General features: G+C 41.3%; 1 protein-coding gene across 1 annotated transcript in view; it reads right to left on the reverse strand.

Annotated features, from left to right (window-relative positions):
• The window catches only part of LOC143019545 (propionyl-CoA carboxylase alpha chain, mitochondrial-like), a 57,743-nt gene that overhangs the window by 25,879 nt on the left and 13,696 nt on the right, over positions 1–18,168 (reverse strand). The window contains exons 6-10 of the mRNA XM_076175267.1: positions 15,019–15,113; positions 12,118–12,268; positions 3,621–3,690; positions 3,109–3,257; positions 1,113–1,257 (exon numbers count right to left, since the gene is read on the reverse strand). Of these exons, the coding sequence (XP_076031382.1) occupies positions 1,113–1,257; positions 3,109–3,257; positions 3,621–3,690; positions 12,118–12,268; positions 15,019–15,113 (610 nt within the window). The remainder of the gene's footprint in view (positions 1–1,112; positions 1,258–3,108; positions 3,258–3,620; positions 3,691–12,117; positions 12,269–15,018; positions 15,114–18,168) is intronic.

An 18,168-nucleotide genomic window follows, 5' to 3' on the forward strand; every position in this document is an offset into this window, starting at 1 on the left:
GTTAAAGCAGTTCTTTCTCTTGTTCTTTAAGATTCAGTTTGTTTTTAAGGATATTTCTCTGTTTGTATATGGGAGGTTATCTGTGGTTCACAGTTGGGGGTCACATTTTTTCCTGAAGCCTTTAGGAATACGTTTGTCTGAAATTTTGTATAGTTCTACTGGCATATGACAAGCACACATATATAAACAGTTCAGCTCTGGCAGTACCCAGACACAACTGTAACGAGTGGTGGATGAACCTCTGGCTTAAGAGGCAATCAGTTTCCTTCATATCTCTAGTGCCATAGTCCAATGACCCTGTGGGTTAACCTACTACAACAACTTTTGCTTGAGCTCCACATCAATATTCAATTCTGTACCTTTTCAAAATCTCCTTCAGCCAAGTGACATCCTTCATAGATTTTATTAAGTCTGAATCTTATTCAGCTGAGGGCACAGGCTCTGAAGAAAAGGGGTGAAGATCCCATTTTCTTCTAAGTCTAAAACTCTGAATATATGATGAAGAAGAAAAAAAGAGAGGAAGGAGGGAAGAAGTGGGGTAGATTGCAGTGGTTTAGAGCATTCTATTTGGGCAAGAGGATATGAGTGGAGGCAGCTCAAAGTTGTACAGTGGAAAGTTCACAGCAAGGCTATTCTACATTAAATTTCCTGCTTCAAAAAGTCCTCTACAAAGAGGCACCACCCTAGCCCTCTCTCAGAGGGAGATTTTGTGACAGTATCTAAATAAATTCAAAGCATAAGAGGGTCTGGGAGGAGTTTTCCAAACAGAACCCTAAGGTTTGGGGAGTGGGTAGGGATGAAATGAGTGGGAGTGGAATTATGTCTTTTGACTTTAGCTGAGTGATTTCTATGCCTTTTTCTTTTTGGCTACCCTCCATGTAAAGGGGAAAAAGCCGTTGGTATATGTATGTATGTATGTGCTTTAGCTACCTCTCTTATAAGGGGAACAAAGCCCTTGGTATATGTATGTATGTAAATCAAATCACTACAATGTATGCAAAGCATATTCTATTTCTAAAGAATCTCTACCAATACTAGACTATGGCAACAATCCAGCTACCTGGTAACTTCTGGAATGCTTATACACCTCCTCACACATACTGTATAATTACCTCTTATGACATAGGCATCTAGTGCTTTGAGACTAGTGTCGATGGCTTCTTCTCGGGAGTCTCCATAACACACCAGCTTGCAGATCATGGGATCATAGTATATACTGATGTCTGAGCCCTCTTCTACACCACTATCACAGCGCACCTACAGGTACATGTGAAAAGGTCTTCAGGAAAGGCCGATGCTGAAGTTGTATATCTCTTGACTCTTCCAAGCTTATGACTCTCTTTTAGGTGAATGAATCTGTTTGATGTTAGCTACAACAAAATCTACAACTTATGCATCCTGATTGGTTAATTAAGGAGGTTCCAAGTCCTTTAATAATGAGGGCACTCTTCTCATCTGAATGAAACTGATGGTAATCGTGAACACAAAAGCTTCTATGGGCTTTATCAAGTTGATGGGGTTAATTATTTCAGGCAAAATTTGATAAATGAAAAAAAGGTGAAAAATAAAAACGTGCATATTTCTACATTACTTATGCTTGTCCCTCTCAGATCAAATGTTAGAAAAAGTAACATAACCTGAACAATACTTATTAACTTCTTTGGCAAAATGGCATACCTTGAGATACTACTCTGGTAAATGTCATTATTTCTAACACATTCACTCAACAGTTATGAGTAAATGTGAGGCAAACAAGTGATAAGAAGTGCATCAAATGGTGATGATGGCGAGGTGAAAATGAATGTGAAGAGTGAGAGATTTGAGGAAATGAAACTTTACGTAATAGAGGTCACATGTGACAGTAAATGGAGGATTAGATGTGAAGGTTAGATACATAGCAAAGAGAGTAAATACCTGGGTGAAATGAAAGGTGTTATGTGAAGTAGGTATGTGGGGATGAATGCAAAGAAAAACTTGCATGAGTAATCCTATCCATGGTGTTGTATGGACTTGAGAGAGAGAGAGAGAGAGAGAGAGAGAGAGAGAGAGAGAGAGAGAGAGAGTGGGGGGAGAGAGAGAGGGGGAGAGAGAGGGGGGAGAGAGAGAGAGAGAGGAGAGAGGGGGGAAGAGAGAAAGAGGGGGAAGAGAGAGAGAGGGGGGAAGAGAGAGGGAGGGGGTAAGAGAGAGAAGGGGGAAAGAGAAGGGAGGGAGGGAGAGAGGGAGGGAGAGAGGGAGGGAGAGGAAAAAAAACAAACAGAAAGACAGAAACGAGAGAACCAAAGAGTGGAAAGCAAATGTGTATTAATGGATCAAAGAACTTGAAAGGAAGACCAAGAATGAGGTAACTAGAAGGGTTGAAGAGAATTTGATAGTAAAAAAAAAAAAAGAAAAAAAAAATATAATAATAATAATAATAATAACAATTAGGAATGAATGGAGATGTGAACAGATGAAGGGATGACACAACCTGATGAGTGATGATGAGGGGAGGGGGCTTGCCATATAGGGAAATGGTGGGGTAAACCAACATCATTTGTAGAACCTCACTACACTGCTTTTGACCCTTCATTTCTAAGGTGGTGAGATGTGAGGGGTGGCTGAATGGATTTTTTGTTTATATTGCAAGTAGTTGACAGCCATGCTATTTATGAAAGGTTGGGCCTCTAGCACATACCTATGTGCTGAGAGCCAGGCTCTGAATTAACAAGTTCTTAATGCTTCCTGATATAATAGGGTCTAGATTTGCCTGAACTACATAGCATTTACCAGAGAAAAATCTAAAGAGTATGTCACTAAACTGTTTCAGGAATTAAAAACAAATGTGTATACATACAAATGTATACAAACACAAACAAATGTGAAGCCCTTATGCAAAATGCAGAATGCAATCAATAATTATACAAGGTATTATTATAAAAAAAAAAAAAAAAAAAAAAAAAAATATATATATACATATATATATATATATATATATATATATATATATATATATATATATATATATATATATATATATATCAAGGGCATGCTTGTAACATGCTCAATAAAAATTCAAATTTCTTTTTAAAGTCAGGAACAGTATATAAAAGAATATCACTGACATCTTACCTTATCTATATGAAGAGGTTCTTGGTACTTGGAAAGACGACCAACAGAGGGAAGACCAAAGCTTTTAAAGGGATCTTCTGCATACACACGACTTTCAATTGCCCACCCACGGATGGGAACGTCACTCTGCTGAATTTTAAGAGGATATCCTGGAAATAGAAATGGAATCAATTGACAACAGTTTCTTCTAAAATTATTTCTTCACAAAAACTTAAAGTATCACAACAGGGAATATGTAACCATCTCATTATCTCCAAATGGATGAGGTGGAGAAAAGAGAAAGGATGGGAAGGAGGAGGAAGAGGAGGAAAAGGAGAATGGAGGAGGATTACAATGTTATTCAGTTTTCCATAACAGGATGACACTATACCCTTGCAGCAAATTATCTAAAATCATAGAATACATAAGACCATGTCTACAAGTAACTCATGCATCTGTAGCTTTTGTATACAAAATTCACTAATCAACTTTAATGGACAAGTGGAAACTTTAGGTGCGAAAAATGAACCTACCTTTGGCTACTCGAATCATCTGCTGTACAATATCGACTCCTGTGATACACTCCGTGATAGGATGCTCCACCTACATGAAGGAAAAATAAAGTTTTTTTTTTTAAAGTGGGCATACTTTCCCCCATTGAAACAATCCATATAGATTTTCCTCTCTCCATTTGCCTTTTGTTTTTGTTTACACCAGACAATTTTCTTTAGATAAGAGGCAGATGTAAAAGAAAATTAGGTCTTGATTGATCCTACTGTTGGTTGAATATCACTTCATATTAAATAAAAGAACCACCGAGCTGTCAACAGCTGTCAACTAGAGTTCCGTAGGCTGCCAAATAAGACTAAAATTCTCAACAGTGCAAGGAAAGCAAGAGGCCTGTGTTGTACTGAGTGGGAGGGGAGCCATTGTGGTTGCCTAAAATGATCTCTGTGCAGTGGTTATAAACTGGACAAATTTAGATTTAAAAAGGAAATAGGCAAGAATTGGTTTACTAATAGGGTGGTTGACAAATGGAATAAACTTAGTAACCATGTAGTAAGCACTGAAACTATCAGTTGTTTTAAGAAACGATTAGACAACTTTATGGAATGGGGATGACAGGTGGTGATGGATATGGAGCTGCCTAGTGTAGGCCTTATGGTCTCTTGCAGTCTCCTTCATTCGTATGTTCTTATGTTGAACGAGAAAATGGTGATTTTTATTTGAATGTCGACATACATACAGAGCCCTCTGGAGGTGCTATACTGAAACTAAATGTAAATAGACTTTGAAACCCCAAGAGGGGGTTGGTAGATTGTATGACAATCTATTTTCTGGCTTAGGTAAGTACGAAAAAAGAAATTTGAGTCGAATCATAGACATGGAAAAGGAGATGAATTTTAATAGAAATTCGGGGGAGGGAGAATTCATGGAATTAAGGAAAGAGATTGTGATTTTAAGGAAAAACTATTTTGAATACAATAGAGAGGTATGTGAACTAAAGAAGAAGAATTCCAAAATAAATAATGAGTTAAGTGAATTAAAAAAAGAACTTATAGTGAGAATTGAAAAAAAAAAAAAAGTAAATCACAAAATACAGGCAATGTCTGAAAGAATTGAAGAAAACTTACATACATATACCAAAGGCTTTTTCCCCCTTACAAGGGAGGTAGCAAAAAAGAAAAAGGCATAAAAACCATTCCCACACATTCCATCCCCAAATACACTCCACTCCCCTGCACCCTCCACTCTCCCTCCTATCTTGGCACCTCCTGGATGATGGGTCATCCCTGCATCTTGTCCACTGCCCTGGGTCAGAGATAGTGTCGCAAGACACAGCACATCCACAGCAAGGCTGCTTCATTAAATTGATGACCCCCCCTCTCCGTCCCCTCATGCAGAAAAGGAGAAGACGGGGAGAAATCCCTTTGGGCTGCATCAATTTTTTCTCACACATACTATCTCACCTCCCATCCCCCCACCCATTCCACCTCATGCATCACAACATCATCCATATACAACCATTCTCCATTCACCCCTGTCTTCTGTCCTCTCCCGTCCTTCCTCAACAGACATTCCCCTCTTCCTCAAAGCCCCCTTCACCCCATCCATCCATCTCATCCTAGGTTGCACCCTCATGTTCACTCCCTCCACATCTGCCTTCCATACCTCTTTTACTAGTCTTTCTTCACTCATTCTTTCCATGTGTCCAAACCATCCCAATACTCTTTCATCCACCCTATCTCCCAACTCCCTTACCACCCCTGTTCTCCTCCTCACCTCCTCATTTCTCACTCTATCTAGCCTAGTAACCTTCATCATACTTCTCAGACACCTCATCTCAAACACATTTAAACTCCTTCTCTCTTCCTCTCTCATGTTCCATGTTTCTGCCTCATACAGTGCTGCTGGCACAATCACTCCTTTATACAATCTCCTCTTAGCATCCATTCCCAAATGTCTATTCCTCATTCCACCATAGAAATGAATATGTAAAAGTGCACAGAGAGGAAAAAAGAAACTACGAAAAAGACATCAGAGAAAAATGTAAAGATCAACCCAAACTATTCTATAGATATGTGAATGGTAAACTTAAAAAATAAACAGGAAATGGTGAAACTATGCCACGGAAATATAGAATATACAGAAGATTTAGAAATGGCTGAAGTCATGAACAACCACTTCAAGTTGGTTTTCACTAGAGAAAAAGTACAGCATTGGGATGAAGGAACTGAAGTGCAATCACCCTCCCCCCCATGAGGGAAATAACAACACAAGAAGTAATAATGGATCAACTAACGAACCTTGATGTCAGGAAATCACATGGCCCAGATGGAATTGCAAATTGGATACTAAAAGAATGTAAAGAAGAATTAATGGACAAAATATATAACATAATAAGTTGCTCACTCAAAGAAGGAAAAATACCAAAGGACTGGAAAAATGCCAATATTGTACCAATATATAAAGGAGGAAACAAAGAAGAACCAACAAATTACAGACTGGTCTCCCTTACAAGCACTGTAGCCAAAATTTGTGAAAAAATGATCAAGAATAGATGGATAAAACACCTGGAAGAAAACAATATAATAAACCCAAGACAATATGGATTCATACAGGGAAGATCATGTCCCACAAACTTAATCTGTTTCTACTCAAGACTAATAGATATAAAACAAGAAAGGGATGGATGGGTGGATTGCGCTTTCCTAGGCTTACAAAAAGCCTTTGACAAAGTACCACACACACACAAAAGAAAGAAAAGAAAAGAAAAGAAAAAAGAAGAAAAAAGAAAGAAAAAAAGAAAAGAAAAGTATTGGTATTGGCTCCAATAATGTTTGGTATTTATGTGAATGACATGGATGAAGATGTGGATTGTTACATGAGCTTCTTTGCAGATGATGCTAAATTGCTGAGGAAAGTGAATACTGAAACAGATTGTGAATCACTACAGAGACCTAAATAAGGTTTGGAAATGGAGGCAAAAGTGGGAAGGAAACTCCAACATAAAGAAATGTAGCATGATGGAGTTCGGGAAAAAAAAAAAAAAAAGGGATCTGAAAAAGATCTGGAAGTAATGATCTCAAATAACATGTCCCCTGATAAACAGATAAACCAAATTGTCGGAGAATCTTACAACTTGCTGAGATCAATAAAGGTGGCTTTTACCTATTTAGATGAAGAAAGCTAAAAGGAGACTGTATGAAGGAGTGATTGTGCCAACAGCACTGTATGAAGTAGAAACATGGAACATAAGAGAGGAAGAGAGAAGGAGCTTGAATGTGTTTGAGATGAAGTGTCTGAGAAGTATGATGGGGGTTACTAGGCTAGATAGAGTGAGAAATGAGGAGGTGAGGAGGAAAACAGGGGTGGAAAGGGAGTTGGGAGATAGGGTTGATGAAAGAGTATTAGGATGGTTTGGACACATGGAAAGAATGAGTGAAGAAAGACTAGTAAAGGAGGTATGGAAGGCAGATGTGGAGGGAGTGAACATGAGGGGACGTCCTAGGATGAGGTGGATGGATGGGAAGAAGGGGGCTTTGGGGAAGAGGGGAATGTCTGTTGAGGAAGGATGGGAGAGGACACCCCTGTCTTCTGTCCTCTCCCGTCCTTCCTCAACACACATTCCCCTCTTCCCCAAAGCCCCCTTCACCCCATCCATCCATCTCATCCTAGGACGTCCCCTCATGTTCACTCCCTCCACATCTGCCTTCCATACCTCCTTTACTAGTCTTTCTTCACTCATTCTTTCCATGTGTCCAAACCATCCTAATATTCTTTCATCAACCCTATCTCCCAGCTCCTTTTCCACCCCTGTTCTCCTCCTCACCTCCTCATTTCTCACTCTATCTAGCCTAGTAGCCCCCATCATACTTCTCAGACACCTCATCTCAAACACATTCAAACTCCTTCTCTCTTCCTCTCTTATGTTCCATGTTTCTGCCCCATACAGTGCTGTTGGCAGGAATTACTAAACTAGGATAAGAGAAATACAAGGGGACATGTTAAGAAACTCAAAAAGGATAATTATAGAACCTGAAAAAAAAAAAATCTTTTCCACACAGTGATGGATATCTGGAACAAACTGGATATAACAATGGTGTGTGCAAAAACTATACACAAACTTAAGAGCAAATTAGACACTGAGATATAAAGACGGGACACCACGAGCATAGCTCCCCTTCGCGTAAGATACTAGGTAAATACATACATACATACATATACCAAGGCTTTTTCCCCCTTACAAGGGAGGTAGCCAAAAAGGAAAAGGCATAAAATCATTTCCACCATTCCATCCCTGAATACACTCCACACCCCTCCACCCTCCCTCTTATCTGAGCACCTCCTGGATGACGGGTCATCCCTGCACCCTGTCCACTGCCCTGGGTCACAAGCAGTGTCGCAAGACACAGCACATCCACAGCAAGGCCGCTTCAGTAAATCGGCGACCCCCCTCTCCGTCCCCCCATTGCATAAAAGGAGAGGACGGGGAGAAATCCCTTCGGGCTGCGTCACATTTTGCTCACACATACCTCACCCCCCATCCACCTGCCCATTCCACCTCATGCAATCACATCATCATCCATATACAACCATTCTCCATTCACCCGTCTTCTGTCCTCTCGCGTCCTTCCTCAACAGACATTCCCCTCTTCCCCAAAGCCCCCTTCACCCCATCCATCCACCTCATCCTAGGACATCCCCTCATGTTCACTCCCTCCACATCTGCCTTCCATACCTCTTTTACTAGTCTTTCTTCACTCATTCTTTCCATGTGTCCAAACCATCCTAATATTCTTTCATCAACCCTATCTCCCAGCTCCTTTTCCACCCCTGTTCTCCTCCTCACCTCCTCATTTCTCACTCTATCTAGCCTAGTAACCTCCATCATACTTCTCAGACACCTCATCTCAAATACATTCAAACTCCTCTCTTCTTCTCTTATGTTCCATGTTTCTGCCCCATACATACTAAGGGCTTTTTTCCCCTTATATGAGAGGGAGCCAAAGTCAAAGCCATAAATCTACCCCTACCCATTTCATCCCCATACTCCACTCCCATTCACCACCCCTCCCTCCCTCTTTTCTTGGCTCCTCCTGGATGATGGGTCATCCCTGCATCTGACCCACTGCCCTGGGTCAGAAGCAATGCAACTTCATTTAATTGACAACAACTCCCTCTCTGTCCCCTCATGCAGAAAAAGAGAAGACAGGGAGAAATGCCTTTGGGCTGCATAAAATATTATTTACACATACTCCCTAACCCCCCCCCCCATCTCCCATCAACTCCCTTCCATGCATCACAGCATCACCTATACATAACCATTCTCCACTCACCCCTATCTTCTGCCTTTTCTCTTCCTTCCTCAACAGACACCCCCCGCCCTCTTTTCCAACACACCTTTTACCCCTTCCATCCATCTCATCCTTGGTCTCCCACTCATGTTCACTCCATCCATCTCTACCTTCCAGAATTCTTTTACTAATCTTTCTTCACTTATTCTTTCTATGTGTCCAAACCATCCCATTACTCTTTCATCAACCCTATCTCCCAACTCCTTTTCCACCCCTGCTCTCCTCCTCACCTCCTCATTTCACACTCCATCCAGCCTAGTAACCCCTACCGTACTTCTCTGACATTTGATCTCAAACGCATTTGAACTCTTTCTCTCTTATGTTCCATGTTTCTGCCCCATACAGTGCTGTCAGCACAATCACCCCTTCATACAATCTTCTATTAGCATCCATTCCCAAATGTCTATTTCTCATTACACTTCTTAATCCCCCAAGGCATTTACTTGTTTCTCTCAATCTACATTCCACCTCCACTCCATTTCCTGCCATATTTGCCCCCAAATATTTAAAGCCATCCACTTCTTCCAGTCGATCTCCCTTAATAATCACTTCCAGTCTGCTGCCACTTTCTCCCCTTGTATATATCATCACCTTACTTTTACCCACATTTATCTTCAACTTTCTTCTTTTGAACACCTTCCCAAACACTGTCCCTAGTTTCCTTAATCCCTCCTCTGATTCTGCTAAAAGTGCAGTGTCGTCAGCAAAGAACAACTGACTTATCTCCCACTTTTCTCCATTTTCTTTAACCATCCCCAATCCTTGACCCACCACTCTTGCATTTACCTCTTGCACCACCCCATCCATGTATAAATTGAACAGCCAAGGTGACATAACACATCCATGATGAAGTCCCACCTTTACCTCAAACCACCCACACTCTCCATTTCTAATTCTATCACAAGCTCTACTACTCTCTTAAAAACTCGACTGCTCTTAAAAGCTTTCCTCCTATCATATATATCTTTAATACCTCCCAGTCTACCATCATAAGCATTTTCCAAATCCATAAAAGCCCAAAAACCATCCTTACCTTTTCCTAAAGCTTTCTTTGTACCTCTCATAAGATTCTTCTATCCTATTTTGTAACCAATCTGTGAAAGCTCACTTCTTCTCTTCTACAAACTTCATTGCTTCCTCATCCCACCACTCACTACCCTTCCTTCTATTTCCTCCCATCCTCCTTGTTCCACAAACCATATTTGCACACCTTATGACTCCCTCCTTGAACCATCCCCATTTCTCCTCCACTCCTATTTCTACTCTATCCTTCACTTCCTCCCACTCCTCTCTCAGATTCTTCTTGTACTCCTCCTTTTCTTTCTCATTTAAGCCATTCACCTTAATCATCTCCCTACCTTTTGTCTTTTTCCTCTCTCTTCATCTATCCTCCGCTCTCAACTTACCTTCCACCAAAAAATGGTCTGATATTCCCTCACTCTCTCCCCTTAGAACATGTACATCCTTAACTCTTCCTACTATACTCCTGGTTACCACTATATAGTCCATTAATGCTCTACCTACCATCCTTCCATCCACCACCCTCTCCCATGTGTACTTATGGTTGACTTTTTTCCTATACACTGTATTTGCTATCATCAACTCTCTAGACACATCTCTACAATCAACTCTCGACCATGTTTTTTTTTTCCTGGAATTCTATACTTACCCATCATTCCATCTATAGGTTCATTTCCTACCCTAGCATTAAGGTCTCCCAATACAACTACATTGACATTTCTCCCTAAACCCTCTATGTACTCATTTAAATCTATCCTAAAAGCTTCCCTTTCCTCTACATTCTTCTCACTACCAGGCCCATATGCACTTACAAAAACCCACATCTCCCTTCCCAGTTTCACCTTCATCCACATTAACCTTGAAGAAACCTCTTTCCACTCCACTACACTCTTACCTATCTGTGTAGATGCCAAGAGATTTCTCTCATCTTGGGCATGAAGGGACAACTCTCAAAAGGCCCTTCAGCCAGGCACTCGGACATCACTCACCAGGTACCCCTTTATTGGCCATACATCAGGAAAGGGCCAAGGTGCTGGACAGAATCCAATAAACTTGCAGTCGAAGCGAGACGAACGGCTGGGTGGACACCTGGGAAAGCTCACGCAGTGGGACCGGGACCAAACGATCTTCACATCGATATATATTCTTTCTGACAACCCTCAAGAGTGCCACCATTTCATACATGACCCTTTTTTCTAACTGGCAACCCCCTCGTGGGGGAACACCCCTTTTTGCTTTCTGTAAGTTTTAGCTAGGAATGTCTGGCAACCTTTGGAGTTTTCCTCTGGACTTGCCAGCAGTTTTGTATCAGATCAGAGATAACCATTAAAGTGTTCAAACGAACCTGCCTTTGTCCATCCTGAAACAGGCATCCAACACATACTAGTTTAGCCACCCCTTCTCTCCCTCATCCTCTCTTCACTCCTGAGATCCTCCCAAATACATTCCCATACACTCACCCCTCCTTTTCAGCTTAACTTCACTCAAAGCCAACACATCCACCTTTCTTCTCATAGACATACTGCCTATCTCTTCTTTTTTACTCTCATCTGTACCACATCCACGCACATTAAAAGACCCAAACCTTAGGGTACTGGTTGGACAACTCCTCCCAGACCCACTTATGTCTTTACTTTTTTTTTTTTTTTTTTTTTTTTTAAAGAATGTCCCCTTTGGGCTTAAGGGAGAAGGATGTCTAGTCCTATCCTTGTCCTGTTTTTGTCACCTTGTCTGACTCAAGTGGAAAGACTTGGTGGCAGTATTCTTATCCCTCACCACAGGTTAGGTGAAATGAGAAAATTAATATTCAGAGAAATGGTACAGGACAACAAGAGTAGGGGACAGCATAATGGAGGAACAGTCACAGTATAATAAATTACTATAATTTCTCTGTGAATGGAGATTTCCTCTACCACAGACAAAAATGATGTGTGACTCTGGTCCATAGGGGACCCCTCATAGACCCTAAAGTATCAACTGCATGCTACTTAGCAGCTTTTAACACCACAATAACATGCAGCCAGTATCCCTGATGGATTAATAACCAAATAATTTTTTTTTATAATCATCTTTCATTAATATAAAACTTTGATGCAATGATTACTACGTATACTGATACAATACACTAAGCTTATGTAAGAATCAAAATTACCTGAAGTCGAGTGTTCATTTCCAGGAAGTAAAAATTTTTCTGAGAGTCAACAAGAAATTCTACAGTTCCAGCTGAGGAGTAGCCAATCTGTTTGGCTAAGGCAACAGCTTGTTCACCCATGGCTTTCCGAGTCTCTGGATCCAAGAAAACACTGAAAAGATGCAAATCCTTCTGATGAAGAAGCATATGTACAGTTGAAATTTAATGTAATAATAGGATTGGGGTGGGGGTGGGCAGTCATTTGACAAGGTTCACTAGGAAGAAAGAAAAGAAAAAAGAAAAAGGAGAGAGAGAGAGAGACAGAGAGTGTGTGTACATGTGTTGAGGTTTTCAATAACAATTCCAAATCCCAGCTGGAAAGGTCCATCCCTATATTAGGGTACTGACTGCATAAGTTTCATGCATACATATAAAAGGCCTTTCCCACCTTGCAACAGGTGTTGCCATGTCAATGCATGTACCCACACTATACCCATCCAAAGAATGCATTTGTTGTTCCTCCCATCTTAGCTCCTTGTGGATGAAGGGCCATCCCTTTCCCCTGCCAAACAGCTTGGGTCAGAGGCAATACAGCAAAACACCACCTCCACAGAAGGAGCTGGTTTATTCCTTCCACTTCATTACATGCTAACTCCCCACCCCAATCCACTTGAGAAATATACAAAACAGGAAGTCAGGAAGAAATTCCTTCAAGGCACATAATTTTCTTATCACTTAATTACTCTTAATTTAATATCTTTTGCACTTTTTCTGTTTGACAAACATTCCTCTTGCTTCCAACATACCTTTCACTCTGTCCATACACCTTATTTTTGGTCTTCTCCTCAAGTTCCCTCTATCTACACATGTTTACCACACTCTTTCTTGCTAGCCTTCCTTCACTCATTTTTACTATATGCTCAATCCTTCTCAGCATTTTATGATCAACGCTATTTGCCAACTCTCTTTTCACCTCTCTACATACATACGAGGTCCATTCAAAAAGTATCCGACCTTGGTCCATAAAAGGAAATATAATTTACCATTCAGGAATCCATTTTTGTGGCAGTTGACAGCACCCTTACTGCGCATGCGTGGAAATTTTAAAAGCTGTAGTGCGTGCCAGTTCCCACCTGTTAAGGCTAGAGTGCAGTCATCCAGTATGCACTTGTCGGATTATCGTCCTTACGCAACATGTCAGAGCGCATTGAGCAGCGCTATTACATTAAGTTCTGCCACAAGCTTGGTGATATGCAAGTGCAAACTATCCAGAAGATTCAGCAAGCCTTTGGCGATGAAGCCATGGGAATAACACAGATAAAGGAGTGGTATAACCGCTTCAAGAAAGGACAAACCTCAGTTGAGAGCAAGCCACGGTCTGGCAGGCCATCCACCAGCAGAAACGAAGAATTCATTGCGAATGTTCGTCGAATAGTGGAGGACGACCGTCGTATAACCATCAACGAGATTGTCGGAGAAGTAGGAATAAGCACAGGATCAGTTCATACAATTTTAACTGAAGATTTGGCCATGCGACGAGTGTCTGCAAAATTTGTTCCAATGTTGCTGGTGGAACAGCAGAAACAACTCCGCCTGGAAATTGCACAAGACCTGCTTGACTGTGCTAACAGTGATTCTGACTTCATGAAGACCATCATCACTGGTGATAAGACATGGGTGTATGGATACGACCCGGAAACAAAATTTCAGTCATCACAATGGAAGCATCAGACATCACCAAGACCAAAAAAAGCACGACAGGTTCGGAGCAACGTCAAGGTAATGTTGACATGTTTTTTTGACTCCAGTGGTATTGTGCATCATGAATATGCACCAGCAGGACAAACAATTAATAAGGAGTATTATCTGGAAGTTATGCGACACCTTCACGATGCTGTGCGACGAAAACGACCGCAAATGTGGGCTGCGCGCAACTGGCAACTTCACCATGACAATGCACCTGCTCATTCTGCCCACCTGATCCAAGCTTACCTGGCCAAAAACAATACTCCACTTGTTCAGCACCCTCCCTACTCTCCAGACGTGGCACCTTGTGACTTCTGGCTCTTCCCTAAACTGAAAACAACCCTTAAAGGGAAGCGCTTTGAGTTGAGAGAGGAAATTATGAGAAAAACGACGGCAGAGCTCTACAACATTCCAATTTCGGCATTCCAGAGATGTTACCAGCAGTGGCAGCACTGCTGGGAGAAGTGTGTGCACTCCCAAGGGGAGTACTTTGAAGGTGATTGAATAAAAGTTTTGAAATGTACACAAATCTTTTCTTTATGGACCAAGGTCGGATACTTTTTGAATGGACCTCGTATACCAAAAAGACTCCTTCCACCTTATAAAGGGGGTGGCCAAGTCAAAGAATACATATATTTCAAACCCATCTAAAAATCCATATCCCCCACACCTCAGCACCTTGAGGATTAACCCCTTCGTTACCAACCCGTCAACCTTACGTAAACAAACGTTTCAAACCGTCCCATGAATGGCTGGAGCCTTATGTTTGTAAACACAGACACTTGCCACCATGTACGTAGAAATAACCCAGAAACTGAGGCCTTGAGAGCCCTCAATACACAGCTTATAACTGTGACACGTGTGTGTCACGGGGAGCACGCTCGGTTCCTGGCGGGTGCACTCAGCTGTGACACTCAGGTGTCACAAAACACACATCCGGTACTCAAGGGGTTAAGGGTTATCTCTGTCCCACACCACAATGCAGCAAGACACAGCACATTCACAGCAGGGCCTGACAACTGGAGCTGGTTTTATGCAGTTAATATTTAAGGAACCTTAGTGTCACCCTACAGATAAGTCACAATATATTCTTTTATAATTTGCCTCCAACTGGCTGCTGTCATCACTCTTTCTTGATAATATCATATAAAAGCAACATATAAATACATACAGTACCTTGGGGCTTCTTCAATAACTTTTTGGTTTCTTCTCTGAATAGAGCACTCTCTCTCATTGAGGTACAAGGCATTTCCAAACTTATCACCGAGAACCTGTTTTGGATAAAGAAGAACATGAGCACATGTATTATCACTTCCTTATATGAATGTTCTCATTTCCTTACAATAACATTAATTTCATTGACTAGATAATGAATAGATAATTCTCTGTCTGGGATATTGGCTGTATGTTATCGTGGCAATGCAACATGCAGCTGATACTTTAAGGTCTATATGGGGCACCCCTATGGACCAGAGCCACACATCATTTTGTCTGTGATATTGGAAATCTCTATTCATAGAGAAACAATGACACTTTTATTATATTGCAACTGTCCCTCCATTATGCTGTCCTCCACCCCTTGTTACTGTCCTGTACCATTTCTCTGAATATTCATTTCCTTTTTTTACCTAACCCTGTGGTGGGGGAAAAGAATACTACCACCAAGTCTTCCCACTTGAGTTGTGCGAGGTGACAAAAAACGGGATGGGGATAGGACTAGGAATCCTGCTACCTGTAGCCCCAAAGGGGACATTCCTAAAAAAAAGTAAAGGCATAAGAGGGTTTAGGAGTTTTCAACCAGTACCCTAAGTTTTGGGCCTTTTAATGTGTGTGGATGTGGTACAGATGAGAGTAAAAGGGAAGAGATAGGCAGTATGTTTGTGAGAAGAAAGATGGATGTGTTGGGTTTGAGTGAAACTAAGTTAAAAGGGAGGGGCGAGTGTGAGTTTAGAAGTGTAGCTGGGAGGTTCTCAGGTGTGAAGAGAGGATGAGGGAGAGAAGGGGTGGATATACTAGTAAGTGAAGAGATAGGTAAGTGTGTAGTGGAGTGGAAGGAGGTTTCTTCTAGGTTAATGTGGAAGAAAGTGAAGCTGGGAAGGGAGATATAGGTTTTTGTAAGTGCATATGGACCTGGTAGTGAGAACAGTGTAGAGGAAAGGGAGTTTTTTTGGATGGATTTAAATGAGGGCATAGAGGGATTAGAGAGAAATGTCAATGTAGTTGTATTGGGAGAACTAAATACTAGGGTAGGAAGTGAATCAATAGATGGAGTGATTAGGAAGTGTGGAGTTCCAGGAAAAAATCATAGTGGAGAGCTGATGGTGGAGATGTATCTCGAGCTGATGATAGCAAATAGTGTTTTGGAAGAAAGTCAAGCATAAGTACAAATGGGAGAGGGTGGTGGATGGAAGGGTGGTAGATAGAGTGTTAATGGACTAGATAGTGGTAACCAGGAGTATAGTAGGAAGTGTTAAGGATGTACACGTTTTAAGGGGAGAGAGTGGGGGAATATCAGATCATTTTTTTTGGTGGAAGGTAAGTTGAGAGTAGAGGATAGGTGGAGAAAGAGGAAAAGGGCTGAAGGTAGGGAGGTACTAATAGTAAACTGCTTAAATGAAAAAGAAAAGGAGTATAAGAAGAAGGTAATAGAGTGGGAGGGAGTGAAGGATAGAGTAGAACTAGGAGTGGATAAGGAATGGAGATAGTTCAAGGAGGGAGTCATAAGGTGTACAAAGATGGTGTGTGGAACAAGGAGGATGGGAGGAAATGGAAGGAAGGGTAGTGAGTGGTGGGATGAGGAAGCAATGAAGTTTGTAGAAGAGAAGAAGTAGGCTTTCATAGATTGATTACAATTTAGGATGAGGAAATCATATGTGAAGTACAAAGTAAAGAGAAGTGAAGTACAAAGTAAAGAGAAGTAAAGCACAAGATAAAAGAGGCAAAGAGGAGAGCAGATGTGAAATGGGGTAAGAGTACGACAGAAAATTGTGAAAGTAATAAAAAGATGTCTTGGAAAGAAATTAAGAGGGGAAAAGGAGGCAAATCAATTGGAGAAGAAAAGGTAAAAGGTGCAGATGGAGAGATGATAATGGAAGAGAAGGGAGTAAGAGGACGATGGGCAGATTATTTTAGGGAGTTTCTAAATGTGAAGGAGGATAAAGAGGGAAAGGTAGTTGCAGTGGGAGGTGCTAAGAAAATAACTGTGATGAGTGAGGAAAATGGAGGAGGAATAAGGAAAGATGAAGTGAAGGCAGCTGTTAAGATGATGAGAGCAGATAAGGCACCTGGATTGGATGGATACCATGCAGGATGTCTGAAAAAAGGAGGTTCTTGATTGAGAGGTTTAGGAGAGGAACAGAGGGAGTAATTGGTGAGGAGCAGTGTGGGTTTAGGATGGGCAGGGGTTGCGTAGATCAGATTTTTGTGGTAAGACAGATATGTGAGAAAGTTATTGGAAAAGGCGAGGGTGTATTTTGGGCTTTTATGGATCTGGAAAAGGCTTACGACAGGGTAGACAGGAAAGCACTGTGGGAGGTACTGCAGATATACGGGATAGGAGGAAAGCTGTTAAGAGCAGTCAAGAGTTTTTATGAGAGTAGTAGAGCTTGTGTTCAGATTAAAAATAGAGAGAGTGAGTAGTTTGAGGTAAAGGTGTGACTTTTTCAGGGATGTGTTGTGTCACCTTGGCTTTTCAATTTATACATGACGGGGTTTTGCGAGAGGTAAATGCAAGGATGGTGGGTCAGGGATTGGAGATGGTTAAAGAAAATAGAGAAAAGTGGGAGGTAAGTCAGTTGTTGTTTGCTGACAACACTGCTTGGATCTGGAAAAGACTTATGATAGGGTAGACAGGAAGGGATTGTGGGAGAAACTGAAGATATAAGGGATAGGAGGAAAGCATGTTAAGAGCAGTCAAGAGTTTTTATGAGAGTAGTAGAGCTTGTGTTTGGATTAGAATTGGAGAGAGTGAGTAGTTTGAGGTAAAGGTGGGACTTTGTCAGGGATGTGTTATGTCACCTTGGGTTTTCAATTTATACATGACGGGGTGGTGCGAGAGGTAAATGCAAGGATGGTGGGTCAGGGATTGGAGATGGTTAAAGAAAATGGAGAAAAGTGGGAGATAAGTCAGTTGTTGTTTGCTGACAACACTGCGCTTGTAGCAGGATCAGAGGAGGGATTAAGGAAACTAGTGACAAAGTTTGGGAAGGTGTGCGAAAGAAGGAAGTTGAAGATAAATGTGGGTAAAAGTAAGGTGACGAGATGTACAGGGGGAGAAAGTGGCAGCAGACTGGAAGTGAGTATTAAGGGAGACAGGAGGAAGTGGAT

This window comes from Oratosquilla oratoria, chromosome 37 (genome assembly GCF_046742065.1).
Source record: "Oratosquilla oratoria isolate Oo_2021 chromosome 37, ASM4674206v1, whole genome shotgun sequence".
In the NCBI taxonomy this organism is placed as follows: domain Eukaryota; kingdom Metazoa; phylum Arthropoda; class Malacostraca; order Stomatopoda; family Squillidae; genus Oratosquilla; species Oratosquilla oratoria.